At 42.5% G+C, this 17,378-nt stretch overlaps 1 protein-coding gene across 1 annotated transcript in view; it reads right to left on the bottom strand.

The window, feature by feature from the left end:
• Positions 1 to 17,378, bottom strand: part of LOC119928836 (protein FAM169B-like) — a 42,660-nt gene that overhangs the window by 2,317 nt on the left and 22,965 nt on the right. The window contains exons 5-7 of the mRNA XM_038747350.1: positions 17,046 to 17,220; positions 10,122 to 10,304; positions 9,396 to 9,523 (exon numbers count right to left, since the gene is read on the bottom strand). Of these exons, the coding sequence (XP_038603278.1) occupies positions 9,396 to 9,523; positions 10,122 to 10,304; positions 17,046 to 17,220 (486 nt within the window). The remainder of the gene's footprint in view (positions 1 to 9,395; positions 9,524 to 10,121; positions 10,305 to 17,045; positions 17,221 to 17,378) is intronic.

The following is a 17,378-nucleotide window of genomic DNA, read 5'->3' as shown; positions in this document are numbered from 1 at the left end:
TCATATGAACATATGAATATGAACGTAAGTGCTGTCGAGATGATGGTGGGGTGGATATCAAACACTTAAAAAGTACTGATCCAAGTGCAGAGGTGTTGCAGAAGGCAGAGAGTTAAGTGATATGAAGGCTTAGTCAGGGAAAGCCTCTTCGAGGAAAGGTGATTTTAATAAGGCTTGAAGGTGGGAAGAGTGGCAGTCTGTTATATATGAAGGTGGGAGGGGGTCCTAGACAGAGAGAGAACACGGGCAAGGAGTTGGTGGCAACACAGATCCATACTCCATTCTGATTTTTCCTCAAAAATGTTCTGACCATGTTTCCCCACTCCTCAAGAAACTCCAGTGGTTGTCCATACACCTCCACATCAAACACTTCTCACCATTGGCTTTAAATCACTTAATCACCTTGCCCCCTCCCTACCTCTACTTGCTACTCTCTTACTACAATCCAGCCCACACATTTTGTTCCTCTAATACTAACCTTCTCACTGTACCTCCATCTCATTTCTCTCGCCACTGACCTCTCACCTACATCCTACCTCTGGCCTGGAACGCCCTCCCTCCTCATATTGGATAATAATAATAATAATAATAACAATAATAATAATAATGGCATTTATTAAGCACTTACTATGTGCAAAGCACTGTTCTAAGCACTGGGGAGGTTACAAGGTAATCAAGTGTCCCTCGGGGGGCTCACAGTCTTAATCCCCTTCTTACAGATGACATAACTGAGGCCCAGAGAAGTGAAGTGACTTGCCCAAAGTCACACAGCTAATTGGCGGAGCCGGGGTTTGAACCCATGACCTCTGACTCCAAAGCCCAGGCTATTTCCAGTGAGCCACGCTGCTTCTCCCAGTGATGCCACTGGGAGGTCCAGAAAGGCGGGGGGCCTCCTCCCGCCTCCCCTCCAGCCCCCCCCCCCCCCCCCCCCCCCCCCACGGCTCCAGCTGCCCCTTCTTCACCGCTGCCTGGAGAGCCTGTCCAGCTCCCACTGCAGGCTGTCCATCTTGTCACCAAAGTCCCACTTGAAGAGCCGGTTGGATAATTGCTATCCCTCACTTCAAAACCTTATTGAAGGTACATCTCCAAGAAGGCTTTCCTGACTAAGCCCTCCTCTCCTCTAACTCTCATCTGCACCACTCTTACTTGCTCCTTCATTCATCCTCCCTCCCATCCTCACGGCATATATGCATAAATATGCATATATCTGTAATTATTTATTTATTTATATTAACGTCTGTCTTCCCCTCTAGACTGTGAGCTCGTTGTGGGCAGGAATGTGCCTGTTATTATAGTGTACTCTCTTGAAGTGCTTTGTATAGTGCTTTGCACATAGTAAGCACTCAATAAATACAAGTGAATGAATGAATCGAGGTACAGTGTTTAGGTTGACAGCAATATATGACCAGTGTCTCTTCTGAATCTACAGCTGAAGAATTAACAATCCCATGAGGCCAGCTCCACCACTTGTCTGCTGTGTGACCTTTAGCCTCGATAAAAAATGGATGTGGAATATTGATTTGATGCAATTGTACTGATAATATTAACACTAATAATTTTAAATATAAAAACCGTAGTTTACCACTGTTGCCACTAGGTGAAGCCACACTACCTTGCAAAACATGTACTGCGTTATTTAAAATTGTTCTAAATTCAGTTGCTGGGTTTGTATGGGCTTTTTCAGAAAGACACTGTTATAAAAATTGAAACTCACAGTACAAGAGTAATGTTTCCACCCCATCTACTGAGACCTAAATTTAAGTGGGGTAGCGTAGCTCAGTGGAAAGAGCACGAGGTCTTGGGAGCCAGAGGTCATGGGTTCTAATCCTGCTCTGCCACTTGTCAGCTGGGTGACTTTGGGCAAGTCACTTAACTTCTCTGTACCTCAGTTAGCTCATCTGTAAAATGGGGATTAAAACCGTGAGCCCCACATCGGACAACCTGATCAGCTTGTATCTTTCCCACAGCACTTAGAACAGTGTTTTGCACATAGTAACCACTTAATAAATGCCATCACCTTACTTTCTCATTAGAATTTTGGGGAAAATACCCAGTTATGTGATCAGTCCAGGTGGAACCAGTTGAAGGTAATTATTTAGAATTATGGTCACATACACACACACACACACACATACACACACACACACATGAACACATCCCTCATTTTTTATTACCAGCCAAGTTTCTTCCTCTGAAGATGACCATTAAATATTTTCTTCACATTAATCCAGAAACAAAAAGATTTCTAATAAGCTTTGGATCATAAATGCAGAGTATTTAGAAGTTCCTTTTATTATCATTTTACTACCAAATAAACATGTGTTTTATGGCATTTATTAAGTTCATACTATGTGTAAAGCACTGTTGTAAGTGCTGGGGAGGTTACAAGGTGATCAGGTTGCCCCACGGGAGGCTCACAGTCTTAATTCTCATTTTACAGATGAGGTAACTGAGGCACAGAGAAGTTAAGTGACTTGCCCAAAGTCACACAACTGACAATTGGTGGAGCTAGGATTTGAACCCATGACCTCTGACTCCAAAGTCCATGCTCTTTCCACTGAGCCACGCTGCTTCTCAGCGTTTTCACTATGTATTTTCACTATAGTTCATTTATATCATTAAATTTCATTAGAACAGATCCTTCTCTCTACTTTCTCCCAAATGCAAGAATCTGATAGTTGGAGAGAGAAAACAGTCAGATGTTTTGGTCCTTACTGGAGAACCCAGCTCAGTCCATGGACTGGTGTGGTCCAGGGCTCAGAAGGGCCACAAGCTTAAACTGGCCTATGTTCTCCTAGTTCTGTTCTCGAGTGAAGCAGAAGGATATCTCTGAGAGGTGGCAATGGGTACGAGGACACCACCTTGTGTATATAAAAATGGTATTCGTTAAGTGCTTACTTTGTGCCAGGCACTGTACTAAGCTCTGGGGTGAATACAAGCAAATTGAATTAGACACAGTGCCTGTCCCATGTGGGGCTCACCATCTCAATCCCCATTTTACAGATGAGGTAAATGAAGGTCAGAGAAGTGAAGTGACTTGCCCACAGTCACACAGCAGACAAGTGGTGGAGCTGGGATTAGATCTCATGACCCTCTGACTCCCAGGCCAATGCTCTATCCACTACGCCATGGTGCTTCTGCATATGCAAGCCCTGTGCATGCCAGGACTACAAGACCCAGGAGCCTTCAGGAACCAGCACACAACTGTGTACAACACCTTCATTCATTTTCATTCATTCAATCGTATTTACTGAGCGCTTACTGTGTGCAGAGCACTGTATTAAGCGCTTGAGAAGTACAAGTTGGCACCATATAGAGACGGTCCCTACCCAACAACAGGCTCACAGTCTAGAAGGGGGAGACAGACAACAAAGCAAAACATGTGGACACCTTACACCTGGGCTACCTCCCCACTCAGAAGAAATAGCAGACTGCACCAGCTCCACCCAGTACTTCAAACTCCAGACTGTAAATTCCTTGTTTCTGGGCAGGGACTGTATCTACAACTCTGTTGTACTCATCCAAGCACTTAATACAGTGCTCTGCACATGGTAGTGCCCAATAAATTTTCATTCATTCAATATTTATTGAGAGCTTACTGAGTGCTCGGAAGACTACAATGCAACAATAAACAGACACATTCCCAGCTCACAACAAGCTTACAGTCTAGATGAGGAGAGAGACATTAATTTAAATAAATTAATCTATATCTACATAAATAAATACCAAAGATCGATTGATTCGGGCCAGGTACAAGTCTGCACTCCCAGAGCTCAACCCTGACCCAAGTCACAGCCTGTGCCACATTAAATAAATCAATTATATTTATTGAGCATTTGCTGTGTGTAGAGCACTGTACTAAGAGCTTGGGAAAGTACAATACTACTTATTAGTAGATACGTTCCTTGCCTACAGGCTAGTTTACAGTCTAGCACCGTTGAATAGGCACAGTTCCAAAAATTTACACGCAGGTTTAAGGACAAAAGTGACATCTCTTTGCACATTCTCCTCACTCAGGAGGATTGGAAAGCCTTATAATGCTTAGGGAACATTTAACTCAAATGTGACTGGCAATCAAAGTTGTATCAATTTACATAAAATTTAGCATATTTGTTTCAGTGAGCAAAAGTGAGACTGCCTAAACATGTAAGCTCATTGTGGGCAGGGAATGTGTCTGTTTACTGTTATATTGTACTCTCAGGTTCTTAGTACAGTGCCCCGCACACAGTAAGTGCTCAATAAATATGACAATGTAAAGAAAAATATTTGAATATTTCTTCTACTTAAAATATAGCTTGGAGTTTTCTGCACTCGAGTGGTGTAAAAATAACAATTCCATATAGGACATCCTCCAGCACAAACTGCTCTGTTTTTCTGGAGGAAGTCCTATATGGTATTTTTATTTTTACACCACTTGAATGCAGAAAATTCCAAACCTAATAACCAGGAACAAAGGAAGGATCACACCTCTTGTTGGTAAAGCATAAAATGATCCAGGAGAGGGATAATTAGGATATGAATTTAACTTATGTACCAATGGGATTTACAAGTCAGGGAGCACTTAGGCCCTGAATATCTTCAAGTGAATGGCAGGAACTACTGGAGGCTAAAGAAAAAAAAAAAAATAATATATCACTGTGAAAAACTCATTGAGGACAGAGAAAGTGAGTTCAGTGGCCTGATCTCTGATTGGTCTTTCAGACCACACATCACAAACATGGGGACAACCTGAAATGACTCTCAGACTGTCAGGCTGATTGTCAGAACAACGAGAAGCAGTGTGGCTCAGTGCAAACAGTACAGGCTTTGGAGTCAGAGGTCATGGGTTCAAATTCCGACTCTGCCAATTGTCAGCTGTGTGACTTTGGGCAATCACTTAACTTATCGGTGCCTCAGTTCCCTCATCTGTAAAATGGGGATTAAAACTGTGGGCCCCACATGGAACAACTTGATCACCTTGAATCCCCCCAGTGCTTACAACAGTGCTTTGCACATAGTAAGCACTTAACAAATACCATCATTATTATTATTATTATAAGGTGGTAGGTGGAGACCTTTCAAAAGTGAATTGAAGTCAATGATACATATTTACTGAGTGCTTACGGTGTGCTGAACGCTGTACTAAGTGCTTGGGAGAGTTCAATACACCACAATGAAAAGAAACTCTTTTTCTTGAACTTAATCATACAGTAATTAGCAGAGGGAGTGAAACAGTGAGAATCTAAACTTCAGACTCAATACTTAGAGAACCTCAGTGAGTTTTGGTAATAAAGGATTAACTTGTAATAATAAAGAAACCTCCCATGGTTAGCCACCCACCTCTGCATCAAACAGAAACTCCTTACCATTGGCTTTATAGCAATCAATCACTTTGTTCACTCCTACCTCACCTTGCTGCTTTCCCTTTACAACTCAGCCCTCACACTTAGCTTCTCTAGTGCCAACCAACTCACTGTAGCTCGATCTGGTCTACCTCACCACCGACCTCTCAACCACATCCTGCCTGCAGCCTGGAATGCTCTCCCTCTTCATTTCTGACAGACAATTACTCTCCCCACCTTCAAAGCCTTATTGAAAGCACATCTCCTCCAAAAAGCATTCCTGACTAAGCCCTCATTTCTTCTTTTCCCACTCTTTTCTGCATCACCCTCATTTGCTCCCTTTATTCACTCTTCCCTCAGGACCACAGCATTGATATACATATCTTTAATTTATCTATTTATATCACTGTGTCTCCCCCTCTAGACTAAGAACTCTAGAAGCAGCATGGCATAGTGGATGGAGCACGGGCCTGGGAGTCAGAAAGTCATGGGTTCTAATCCTGCCTCTGCCACTTGTTTGCTGTGTGACTTTGGGCAAGTCACTTCACTTCTCTGGGCCTCAGTTCCCTCATCTGGAAAATGGGGGCTGAAACTGTGAGCCCCATGCAGAACAGGGACTGTGTCCAAATGGATTTGTTTGTATCCACCCCAGGGCTGAATTTAGTGCCTGGCACACAGTAAGTACTTAACAAAAATACCGCAGTTATTATTATTATGAGAAGTAGCGTGGCTTAGTGGAAAGAGCATGGGCTTGGCAATCATTCATTCATTCATTCAATTGTATTTATTGAGCGCTTACTGTGTGCAGAGCACCGTACTAAGCACTTGGGAAGTAGAAGTTGGCAACATATAGAGACGGTCCCTACCCAACAGTGGGCTCACAATCTAGAAGGGGGAGACAGACAACAAAATAAAACATATCAACAAAATAAAGTAGAATATGTAAATATGTACAAGTAAAATACAAAATAAATAGAGTAATAAATCTGTACAAACATATATACAAATGCTGTGGGGACAAATGCTGTGGGGAAGGAGGTAGAGTGGGGGGGATGGGGATGGGGAGAGGAAAATGGGGGCTCAGTCTGGGAAGGCCTCCTGGAGGAGGTGAGCTCTCAGTAGGGCTTTGAAGGGAGGAAGAGAGCTAGCTTGGCGGATGTGCGGAGGGAGGGCATTCCAGGCCAAGGGGAGGACGCAGGCTTGGGGTCGACGGTGGGACAGGCGAGAACGAGACACAGTGAGGAGGTTAGTGGCAGAGGAGCGGAGGATGTGGGTTGGGCTGTAGAAGGAAAGAAGGGAGGTGAGGTAGGACGGGGCGAGGTGATGGAGAGCCTTGAAGCCGAGAGTGAGGAGTTTTTGCCTGATGCGTAGGTTGACTGGTAGCCACTGGAGATTTTTGAGGAGGGGAGTAACATGCCCAGAGTGTTTCCACACAAAGATGATCTGGGCAGCAGCGTGAAGTATAGATTGAAGTGGGGAGAGACAGGAGGATGGGAGACCAGAGAGGAAGCTGATGCAGTAATCCAATCGGGATAGGATGAGAGATTGAACCAGCAGGGTAGCGGTTTCGATGGAGAGGAAAGGGCAGATCTTGGCGATGTTGTGGAGAATCAGGGGTCATGGGTCTAATCCTGGCTCCGACACTGTCAGTTGTGTGACTTTGGGCAAGTCACTTAATAATAATAATAATAATAATAATAATAATGGCATTTATTAAGCGCTTACTATGTGCAAAGCACTGTTCTAAGCACTGGGGAGGTTACAAGGTGATCAGGTTGTCCCGGGGGGGCTCACACTTTTAATCCCCATTTTACAGATGAGGTCACTGAGGCACAGAGAAGTTAAGTGACTTGCCCAAAGTCACACAGCTGACAACTGGCAGAGCTGGGATTTGAACCCATGACCTCTGACTCCAAAGCCCACGCTCTTTCCACTGAGACACGCTGCTTCTCCTGTGCCCCAGTTACCTCATCTGTAAAATGGGGATTAAGACTGGAGCCCCACATGGGACAACCTAATTATCTTATATCTATCTCAGCACTTAGAACAGTGCTTGGCACATAGTAAGCACTTAACAAATACCGTTATTATTATTATTATTATTATCATCATCATCATCATTATTATTAATGTGGTCAGGAAATGTGTCCACCAACATTTTTGCACTGTACTCTCCCAAGCACTTAGTACAGTGCTCTGAGCTCAAGCCTGGGAGTCAGGAGGCCCTGGGTTCTAATCCTGGCTCTGTCACCTGTTTGCTGTACAACCTTGAGCAAATTACTTAACTTCTCTGTGCCTCAGTTCCCTCATCTGTAAAATGGGGATTAAGACTGTGAGCCCTATGTGGGACAGGGGCTGTGTCTGAGTGATTATTTGTATTATAATAATAATAATAATAATAATGGTATTTATTAATTGCGTACTATGTGCAAAACACTGTTCTAAGCACTGTGGAGATTACAAGGTGATCAGGTTGTCCCATGGTGGGCTCACAGTCTTAATCCCCATTTTATAGATGAGGTAACTGAGGCACAGAGAAGTTAAGTGACTTGCCCAAAGTCACACAGCTGACAAATGGCAGAGCCGGGATTTGAACCCATAGACTCTGACTCCAAAGCCCATGCTCTTTCCACTGAGCCATGCTGCTTTGTATCTACCCCAGCACTTAGAACAGTGCCTGGCACATAGTAAGCACTCAGCGAATGCCATCATTATTATTATTAATGGCTTAGTACAGTGCCTGTTACATAGTAAGTGCTTAACAAATACCATAATTATTATTGGTAATAAGTGCTCAATAAATACAACCGATTGCTAGAGGAGATGATCAAGGCTAAGTAGGAAAGGAAGAGTTATCTCAGTGCTTTAAAGCCATTGTTAAAGAGTGTCTGTTTGATGTGGAGATGGATGGGCAACCATTGGAGTTTCCTGAGAGGTGGGGAGATGTGCACAGAATGATTTTTTAGAACAATGATCCAGGCAGCAGAGTGAAGAAAGGACTGGAGTGGGGAGTGAATGGAGGCAGATGCCATAGTGGTATGATAAGTGCTTGGATTAACGTGATAGCTGTTAAGATGGAGAGAAAGGGACAGTTTCTAGAGAGATCCTGAAGGTAGATGTGACAGGATTTTGTGACAGACTGAATATGCAGGTCAAATTAGATAAAGTCAAGGATAATGTCAAGGTTGTGGACTTGTGAGACCAGGGAAATAGTGATATTCTCTACATGATGGGAAAGACAGGAGGATTTGGGTTGGAAGATGAGTTCTATTTTGGACATGTTACATTTCAGGTGTCAACAGGGAAGGTACAAGAGCCAATTAATATTCACTAAAACTCTATATGTCCTCACAGAGCAAGGCATTGCCATTATTACAAAGCCATACAGCCCTCTTTGACCAAAAGGCTTGAGGCACTGGGCTTTAGATAGTGGAAGGCCAGCCATAATTCCTTCCAAGTATGTCAATTCCTACACAGTCTCCTCTGGTGCCAGCAGTGGATGCCAACTGTGTCAACGACCTTGGGCAATGCAAAGGCCAAAGACTTCCTGCTGAAAATGAAAAATCTGCTGAAATCACTCCCATCTCCTTGACCCAATTTCAGCACTTTGCAATTGAGAGACACCAAAATCCAGCTGGCCCGATTTCCTGGATGTTTCATAGCAACCAATAATCCACCTGGCTCAAATGATGTGATCCAGGGAGAGATAAGCAGCAAAACATTTAAACACCCTAGATCACCATTGAGACGAATTAAAACTTACCTTCCCCTGGGCCAGATCTGCTGTCTACATCAACTTTAATGACTGTGTTAATGCATATGTTAATCCTAAAAACATCTCATTTGGGCTCTAATTTTGGCCCTCTGTCCCAAAGCCTTGGTTGTCTAGGGGATGCGTCTGTTTCTAAAAATTGAAAGCGTGACGGGATTGAACCCTCATTTGTTTTTTCCATTACTACACACAATAAAAGGAGGGTTTGTTTTGTTAGGAGATTTCATCAGCAGTAATTAACCCTCACTTTCCAATCAATTAAATTTACAAGACAAAAGTTCATACTTTTCACTTTAACTCACCGTCTGACAGCCTTGTTCCAGCTGGATCTTTAGCCAGATGCTCAGACGCTGGCCCCAGTCCCCTGGTGCCTCCACCTCCCACAGTCGTTTTTGCTCATCTGGATGGGTCAGCAAGAATCTCCGACAAACTCAGAAGGAATCAAAGGAGGGAAAAGAGCTCATGAACTGAGGATCATAATCAATGATCATAGTAAGTGTACTATTTTTTTAAGTGCTTACTATGTGCCAAGTACTGTACTAAGCTCTGAAGTAGAAACAAGATAATCAGGTCGGACACAATCCCTGTACCCACGGTCTAATTAGCAAGGAGCACAGGTATTATAACCCCACTTTACAGATGAGAAAACTGAGGTGGGGAGAAGTGAAGTGACTTGCTCATGGTCATACGTGCATGGTGTGGGCTCTGCTTTGCGCACAGTAAGCACTCCATAAATAAGATTGAATGAAAGGTGACAAAACCAGTATTAGAACCCATCCAACTGACTCCCAACACCAGGTTCTTTTCACTAGGCCCCAGACATGAGTTCAATCAATCGTATTTATTGAGCGCTTACTGTGTGCAGAGCACTGTACTAAGCACTTGGGAAGTACAAGTTGGCAACATATAGAGATAGTCCCTACCCAACAGTGGGCTCACAGTCAGGCTACCTTTGGTATGCTCATTATTTGGCTCTCAACCAATAAGCAGCAGCAGCAGCAGCATGTTTCCCATTTGTGTGGCTTTACCTCGGTACATAGCATCCGAAATAGGGTAGCTGATCCCAAGGGCATCTTCAGACACAAAAGACTGGCAGAAATCATTCAGCATTGTGATCCCCAGGCCCTGTCCTCGGTATTTTCTCCTGATGAAAGCAGTATCCAAAACTGGCAGTTGATAGCTTTCACAGGTGTTGTTCCCACAGAGACTTCCTGGATTTGGACAAGAAAAGGTCTGTGTACTTAGAAAGACCATTTGAGCATCAAAACCCATGAAGACTCCTCAAATACATCAGTTTCTTGGCTCAGTCAGTGCCCAGGGATGCTGGTAATGCACTGGTAGTCTGTAGAGATTTCATAACCAAAACCTCCAGAGACAAAAATAATACTTTCAGTTGTACTTATTGAGTGTTACTGTGTGCATAACACTGAACTAAGAGCTTGGGAGAGTAATAACAATAAAAATTATAGTATTTATTAAGTGCTTATTATGTGCCAGCCACTGTACTAAGCACAGGGGTGGGTACAAGCAAATCAGGTTGGACACAGTCCCTGTACCACATGGGGTTCACAGTCTCAATCCCCATTTTACAGATGAGGTAACTGAGGCCCAGAGAAATGAAGTGACTTGCCCAAGGTCACACAGCAGACATGTGGCGGAGCAGGGATTAGAACCCATGACCTTCTCACTCCCAGGCCTGTGCTGTATCCACTCCGCCATGCTGCTTCTCACACAGGGTACAATACAATGGTTCTGGACAATAGGTAAATTATGCAACTATTTCACTGCAAACACACATTCATTCATTCAATTGTATTTGTTCACCACTGATGACAAGGGCCACCCCTAGGTTTGGGAAATTGTCCTGGGCCTATGCAACAGGGTACTCTGCAATTTCCAGCCAACTGGGCTCTGGAGAGATACTACCATGAAGGGCCATCAACCTTTCAAGGAATAGTTTTTATTTAGCATCTTCAATGTCTGAACTATGACACAAAGCATCTGGGAGAGTAAATTAGAGGTAGAACCCAAGATCCGCACACTCAAGGAGCTAACAATAGAGGAAACAGGTATTACATAATTTACAATTATCAATCAGTGGTATTTATTGAGTACTTACCGTGTGCAAAGCCTTTTAGTAAGTGCTTTGGAGAGTAAAATACAACAGAGTTGGTAGACATGTTCCCTCCCAATGAGCTTACAGTCTAAAGGGGGAAATAGACACTATAAATAAGCATTTTGTAATACATAATTTATGGATGTGTACCTAAGCTTGGTGGGGCTGAGGGTGGGGCAAATACCAAATGCCCTAAAGGTCACAGATCCAACTGCATAGGTGACATGGAAGGGACAGAGAGCTGGGGAAAAGGGGGCTTAAGCAGGGAAGGCTTTTTGGGGATTTGAACTTAATAAGATTTTGAAGGTGGAGAGAGTAGTGCTCTGGCATGTACGGATGGGGAGGGAGTTCTAGGCCACAGGGAGAACTGTGGGAAAGTAGTCAGCTGTGAAATAGATGAGATTGGGGCACATTGAGTAAGCTGGCACTAGAGAAGTGAAGCGTTTGGACTGGGTTGCAGTAGGAGATCAGTTAGGTAAGGTAGGAAGGGACAAGCTGATTGAGTGCCTTAAAGCCAATGGTAATGATTTTCTGTTTGATGCAAAGATGGATGGGTAACCACTGGTGATTCTTAACAAGAAGAAGTGCTCAAGTAAACCATCGGAGGGTTTGAGGAGTGGAAAAACATGTGCAGAATGGCATTTTAGAAAGATGTTCTGAACAGCAGATTGAATTATGGACAGGAGAGAATGGAGGTAGGGAGCCCAGTGACAAGGATGACAGAGTAGGCTATTTAATAGGAAGGAATCGGGAGAGGAAGAAAAGTCAGGATTTAGCAAAAATGTGAGAGATGAAAGAGAGAAATAAATCAAGGGTAATGCCAAGATTGGGGGCTTTGGAAACAGAGGATGCTGATATAGCATGGCTCCGTGGAAAGAGCATGGGCTCAGGAGTCAGAGGTCATGGATTCTAATTCTGGCTCCGCCACTTGTCAGCTGTGTGACACTGGGCAAGTCATTTAACTTCTCTGAGCCTCAGTTACCTCATCTGTAAAATGGGAATTAAGACTGTGAGCCCCACGTGGGACAACCTGAGCACCTTGTATCCCCCCCCAGTGCTTAGAACAGTAAGCACTTAACAAGTGCCATCATTCTTATATGCTCTTGGATCTGGTCCTGTTTAGCATTTTATATTCACCCCATGCTCAGCCCCACAGCACTTAGGTAAATAGCCATAATTGATTTATTTATTTCAATTCTGTTCCTCCACTACACTGTCAGCTCCCTATGGGCTGGGAACGTTTCTACCAACTCTGTTGTACTATACACTCCCACGTACATAATACAGTGTTCTGCAAATAGTAAGCACTCACCAAATACCATTGATTGATGACGGATTAATATTGCAAACTGCAAAGGAAAGGCTAGTTGAAGGAGAGGATTTTGGAGGGAAGACATATTGAGCTTGAGGTGCCTGCAGGATACCCATATAGAGAAATGCAAGATTGCAGATAGGGAGAGGGGGTGGGGCTGGCGAGGTGGATTTAGGGGTCATCTGAGTAGACATGGTAGTTGAAGCCATGGGAGCAGATGAGCTCCCCAAGGGAATGACTATAAAGCGAGATAAGCAGGAAACCCATGACAGAGTCTCAAAGGATATCCACAGTTAGGGGATGAAAGGTGGAGGATGATCCAGAGGAAAAAAAAAAGAGGAAGGAAAACCAGAGAGGTAAGACATGAACCAGGAGAGATCAGGTTTGGTGAACTCAAATTAGATAGAATCCCAGGAGAAGGAAGTGGTCCTCAGTGTCAAAGGTAAAGGAGAATTAGAATAGAGGAGTGACCATAAGATTTGGCATGAAAGAAATAATTGGTGAATTTAGAGAGTGAGCTTTCAAAGAGTGGACGGAAACAGAATGCAGTGGGTCAAAAGCTGGAAGAGAGAAAGTGGAGACAGTGGGTATATTCAACCCATCTGTGGAATTTGAACAGGAAAGAGAGCAAGGAAATGGGACATTGGCTGGAAGGCCCAGTAGGATTCCTGTTCTACACATAGCCTTTAAGATATGGTTATCTCCCATCCCTTAAAGTACAATAATCTCCTTTATCTCATCCAATGTGGAATGTCTCTCAGTCATAGTGATGCAAACTTCTTGTTTGAGAACCACTAAATTAAAAACAGGGATCAAGCAGCTCCTACTTCAAGCCAGTCAAAAGAGGAGCCATTTTTAAAAACCAACTCCAGAAGCAACAGGGGCATCACATTTGGGTTATATGACCCCATTCATTCATTCATTCATTCAATTGTTTTTATTGAGCATTTACTGTGTGCAGAGCACTGTACTAAGCACATTCTAAGCACATTCTTTCTGTTGTCTTCACAGGACAAACAAGTTTCTACAACAGTGAACTGTAGGTCCAAACTGGGGAAGCCAATAGGATATAGACAAAATAATAATATCTGATTTTACACAGTGCTTTTATTTCCAAAGGCTGTCACATAACTTAGGTCAGTTTTGTCCTCAAAAGGAGAAAAGTGAAGATGGGGAAACAGGCCTGAAGCGGTTCAATGTAGGCAAGTAACAGACATGGGACTAGGCACTTCTCATATCTCATTTGAATTAAACCAGGAATAGGGGATCCTCAAGAAAACATTCAAAACTTCTAAGTACATCCAGTTCTCCTAAAACGTGGGGGGTTGAATTTTTGCAAAAACTCACATTAAGGAGAACTCCTAGGGGCCATAACCTCTATGCCTGAGGCTGCACACTTGCTCCTAAACCATTTCTTGAGATAGTGCGGGGCTGTGTATCTAAGAAGGCTCACACTGTCAAATGCAGGATTCCAAACTTTCCAACTCTGTTCTTGGCAACACTGCAGTGAAAACCTGTAGTATGGCTGGACTGAACACAAGTACGCATTTCTGACTGAGTTGCACAGTACATGGTAACAGGTTTTGTTGAAGATCTGATTTTAAGCCATTATTTGAGAAAGTGTCCTGAAGAAACTGAGGGGAATCAGAAGGTTGTAATTTCCATGATCTGGAGCAAGTAGGAGACCAAGAAAAATATAATAATAATAATAATAATAATAATAATAATAATAATAATAATAATAATAATGGTATTTGTTAAGTGTTTACAATTTGCCAAGCACTGGGGTAGATACAACCCAACGCTTAGAACAGTGTTTGGCAAATAGTTGTCCCACATAATAATAATAATAATGGCATTTATTAAGTGCTTACTATGTGCAATGCACTGTTCTAAGCACTGGGGAGGTTACAAGATGATCAGGTTGTCCCGTGGGGGCTCACAGTCTTAATCCCCATTTTACAGATGAGTGAACTGAGACACAGAGAAGTTAAGTGACTTGCCCACAGTCACACAGCTGACAGTTGGCAGAGCTGGGATTTGAACCAATGACCTCTGACTCCAAAGCCCATGCTCTTTTCCACTGAGCCACACTGCCTGTTCTCTCCATCCAAACTGCTACTATGTTAATCCAAGCACTCATTCCATATTTACTACTCCTCAGGCTCTTTGCTGACCTCCCTGCCTCCTATCTCTCCCAACTCCAGTCCATATTTCACTGTACTGCCTGGATCATTAAAAAAAAAAAAAGGCCATGTTTCCCCATTCAAGAACCTCCAATGATTGTTCATCCACCTCCAAAACCAGAAATTCCTCACCACTGGATTTAAAGTCTTCAATCACCTTGGTCCTCACATCTTATTTTGCTGATGTCCATGTCCTAGTACAACCCAGTACACTACTTCACTCCTGTAACGCCAAAATAACGACTTTTACCTTGACCTTGGGCAGATATGCAAACTGAAAAAGAAAATGGGAGGGGTGCCAGGGTTTCAAATCCCACCTCTGCCAATTGTCAGCTGTGTGACTTTGGGCAAGTCACTTCGCTTCTCTGGGCCTCAGGTCCCTCATCTGTAAAATGGGGATTAAAACTGTGAGCCCCCCATGAGACAACCTGATCACCTTGTAACCTCCCCAGCACTTAGAACAGTGCTTTGCACTTAGTAAGCACTTAATAAATGCCATTAAAAAAAAAGGGAAATGGAATTTCCCTTCTCTCCTGTTACAATGATAGATATTATATTTTAACACATTTACTGCTCTTTATTGAAATACATAAAAATACTCAGTTCTAATGGTGGCCTTGAAAAAATCTAATAGTATGGAGGAGGGTCTTATCCTAGACCTCTTCAACATATGGAACACTTGGGTGATGCCACAAGACTTTAAAGACGCCAACATCATAATCGCCATTTTGAAAACCATGGAAATTGCAGGCAAGATCCAAACCAGAATCCTTCTGAACAGTCTACTGAAGCAGTATGGCCTAGCTGAAAGACCATGTGCCTGAGAGTCAGAAGGACCTGGGTTCTAATCCCAGCTCTGTCATTTAAAATCACTTAACTTCTCTGTGACTCAGTTACCTCATCTGTAAAATGGGAATTAAGACTGTGAGACCCATGTAGGACATGGACTATGTCCAACCTGAACAGCACATAGTCCGTGCTTAATACCAAAAAAAAACAAACCCCAAAACAAGCTAAACTGTGTAAGAAAAGCAATTTGTAGAGCACAAACAGTTTGGACTAACGCAAAACATTTCTGTGGAATACAACAATTTGTGAGACTTCCAGAAAGAGCCCTAGACCAAAACTCCATAAAGTCAAAAACTCCCTTTCTTTTAATAAAAATAAAATTCCCAATTTTTTTTAAAGTGATAAAGCTGACAGGAATTTTCAAAAGAAAACGCAGTAAAGTGACATGAAAAATAAATGATCAATTTTGAATCTTGGGAAAAGCGGAACAAAGCCCACAAGAGATAAATATTTCAAGCTTCCCGGACTGACCTTGGCAACAAATTAACTAAAGAGATGGTTGGTTGGGAAACTATGAAGACTATGAAGAAAAACCATGAGAAAGGAAGATGTATCCAAGTCTGGACAGTTGGAATGTGTACACAACTTAAATATTGTTTAAAATCTAAATCAAACTCTAAATTACCAAAGAGAAATATTTAATTCAGGTAATGCTGCACTCATAGTAGTGCACTGTAGAAACATATTTTATTAAAACCAGATTTCACAAATCCTAAATATGTATATTTACAAAAGAGTGGCTTAGAAATGTTTTTAGCCTTTCAAAACTATTATAGTAAATAAAATAATACCACATTAAAACAACCACTCAACTGTTTTGCAGAAATTAACAGGTTCCACCATCCTAACCAATCAATGGTATTTATTGAATGCCTACTATGTACAGAGCACTGTACTAAGCACTTGGGAGAGTACAATACAACAAAATTAACCGTCACATTCCCCGTCCTTAACGAGCTTAACCAGTCATAATGCTTTAAAAATATTCTCATGACCTAACCTTATTACCAAGGCCTAGCTGTCTTCTGAGGTAATGTCTATAAATCTTGGCATTGGATACTTTTTTTTGCACCACATCAGATATTAGCTGTAGCATTTTCCCTTGACAATTAATTGGGAGCAATAAAGAAAAGGAACTTAAGGAAAGGCATAGTGGTAAAGTCCCTGTGATATTGGCGCTTTAAGGTTTTTGGAAAAATATCTCAAGCCCAATCAATTAAAGAGATGTATTTTTTATCCTAACCCCAGGTTGAGAGAGGTTCCTATCTTACTTTCATTACATGATAAGTGGTCTAATTGGAAATCATCTGTTTTAGAAAATACAGTTGTTCCTGAAGGGTTCCTGCAAATTAATTCTGGGGCAAAGGGAACTTTCCATTGTCTTTAAAAGCAGTCAGTATGGTTAAATCCTTATAGGTCTCTGCCTCCAGGTGAAGGAATGGCTTGGGACAATAAAGTTATCACCTCCGGGGGTTATTGATTACTTCACCTTTCATTTTGAGAGTGTAAAAACCAGCAGCGTCTCCATTCTTCCAGAAAATTTTTGCATGTTCCTTAGCAGAATGAGGTAAGAAAAACATGTCATCATTCAAATTCCTCTCCAATCGTCCAAAAATGACATGGTTCAGAATGAAAAGGACAATCCTTTCTGTGAATGACTGAACCTTCAAGGAAACAAAAAGGCCAAATTACACCTGAGAGAAATGAACCAATCAACTTTGCCTTTAGAATAAGACTGCTCGTGTGTAATTTAAATCACTTCACACCTCTGGGACTTGCAGAAAAGCCAATACAAGGGTTGAAATGCCTAATGAAAGCACCT

This window comes from Tachyglossus aculeatus, chromosome 5 (assembly GCF_015852505.1).
Source record: "Tachyglossus aculeatus isolate mTacAcu1 chromosome 5, mTacAcu1.pri, whole genome shotgun sequence".
NCBI classification, from domain to species: Eukaryota; Metazoa; Chordata; class Mammalia; order Monotremata; family Tachyglossidae; genus Tachyglossus; species Tachyglossus aculeatus.
Note: the sequence above shows the minus strand (reverse complement) of the source record. Positions and strands in the feature narration are given on the sequence as shown.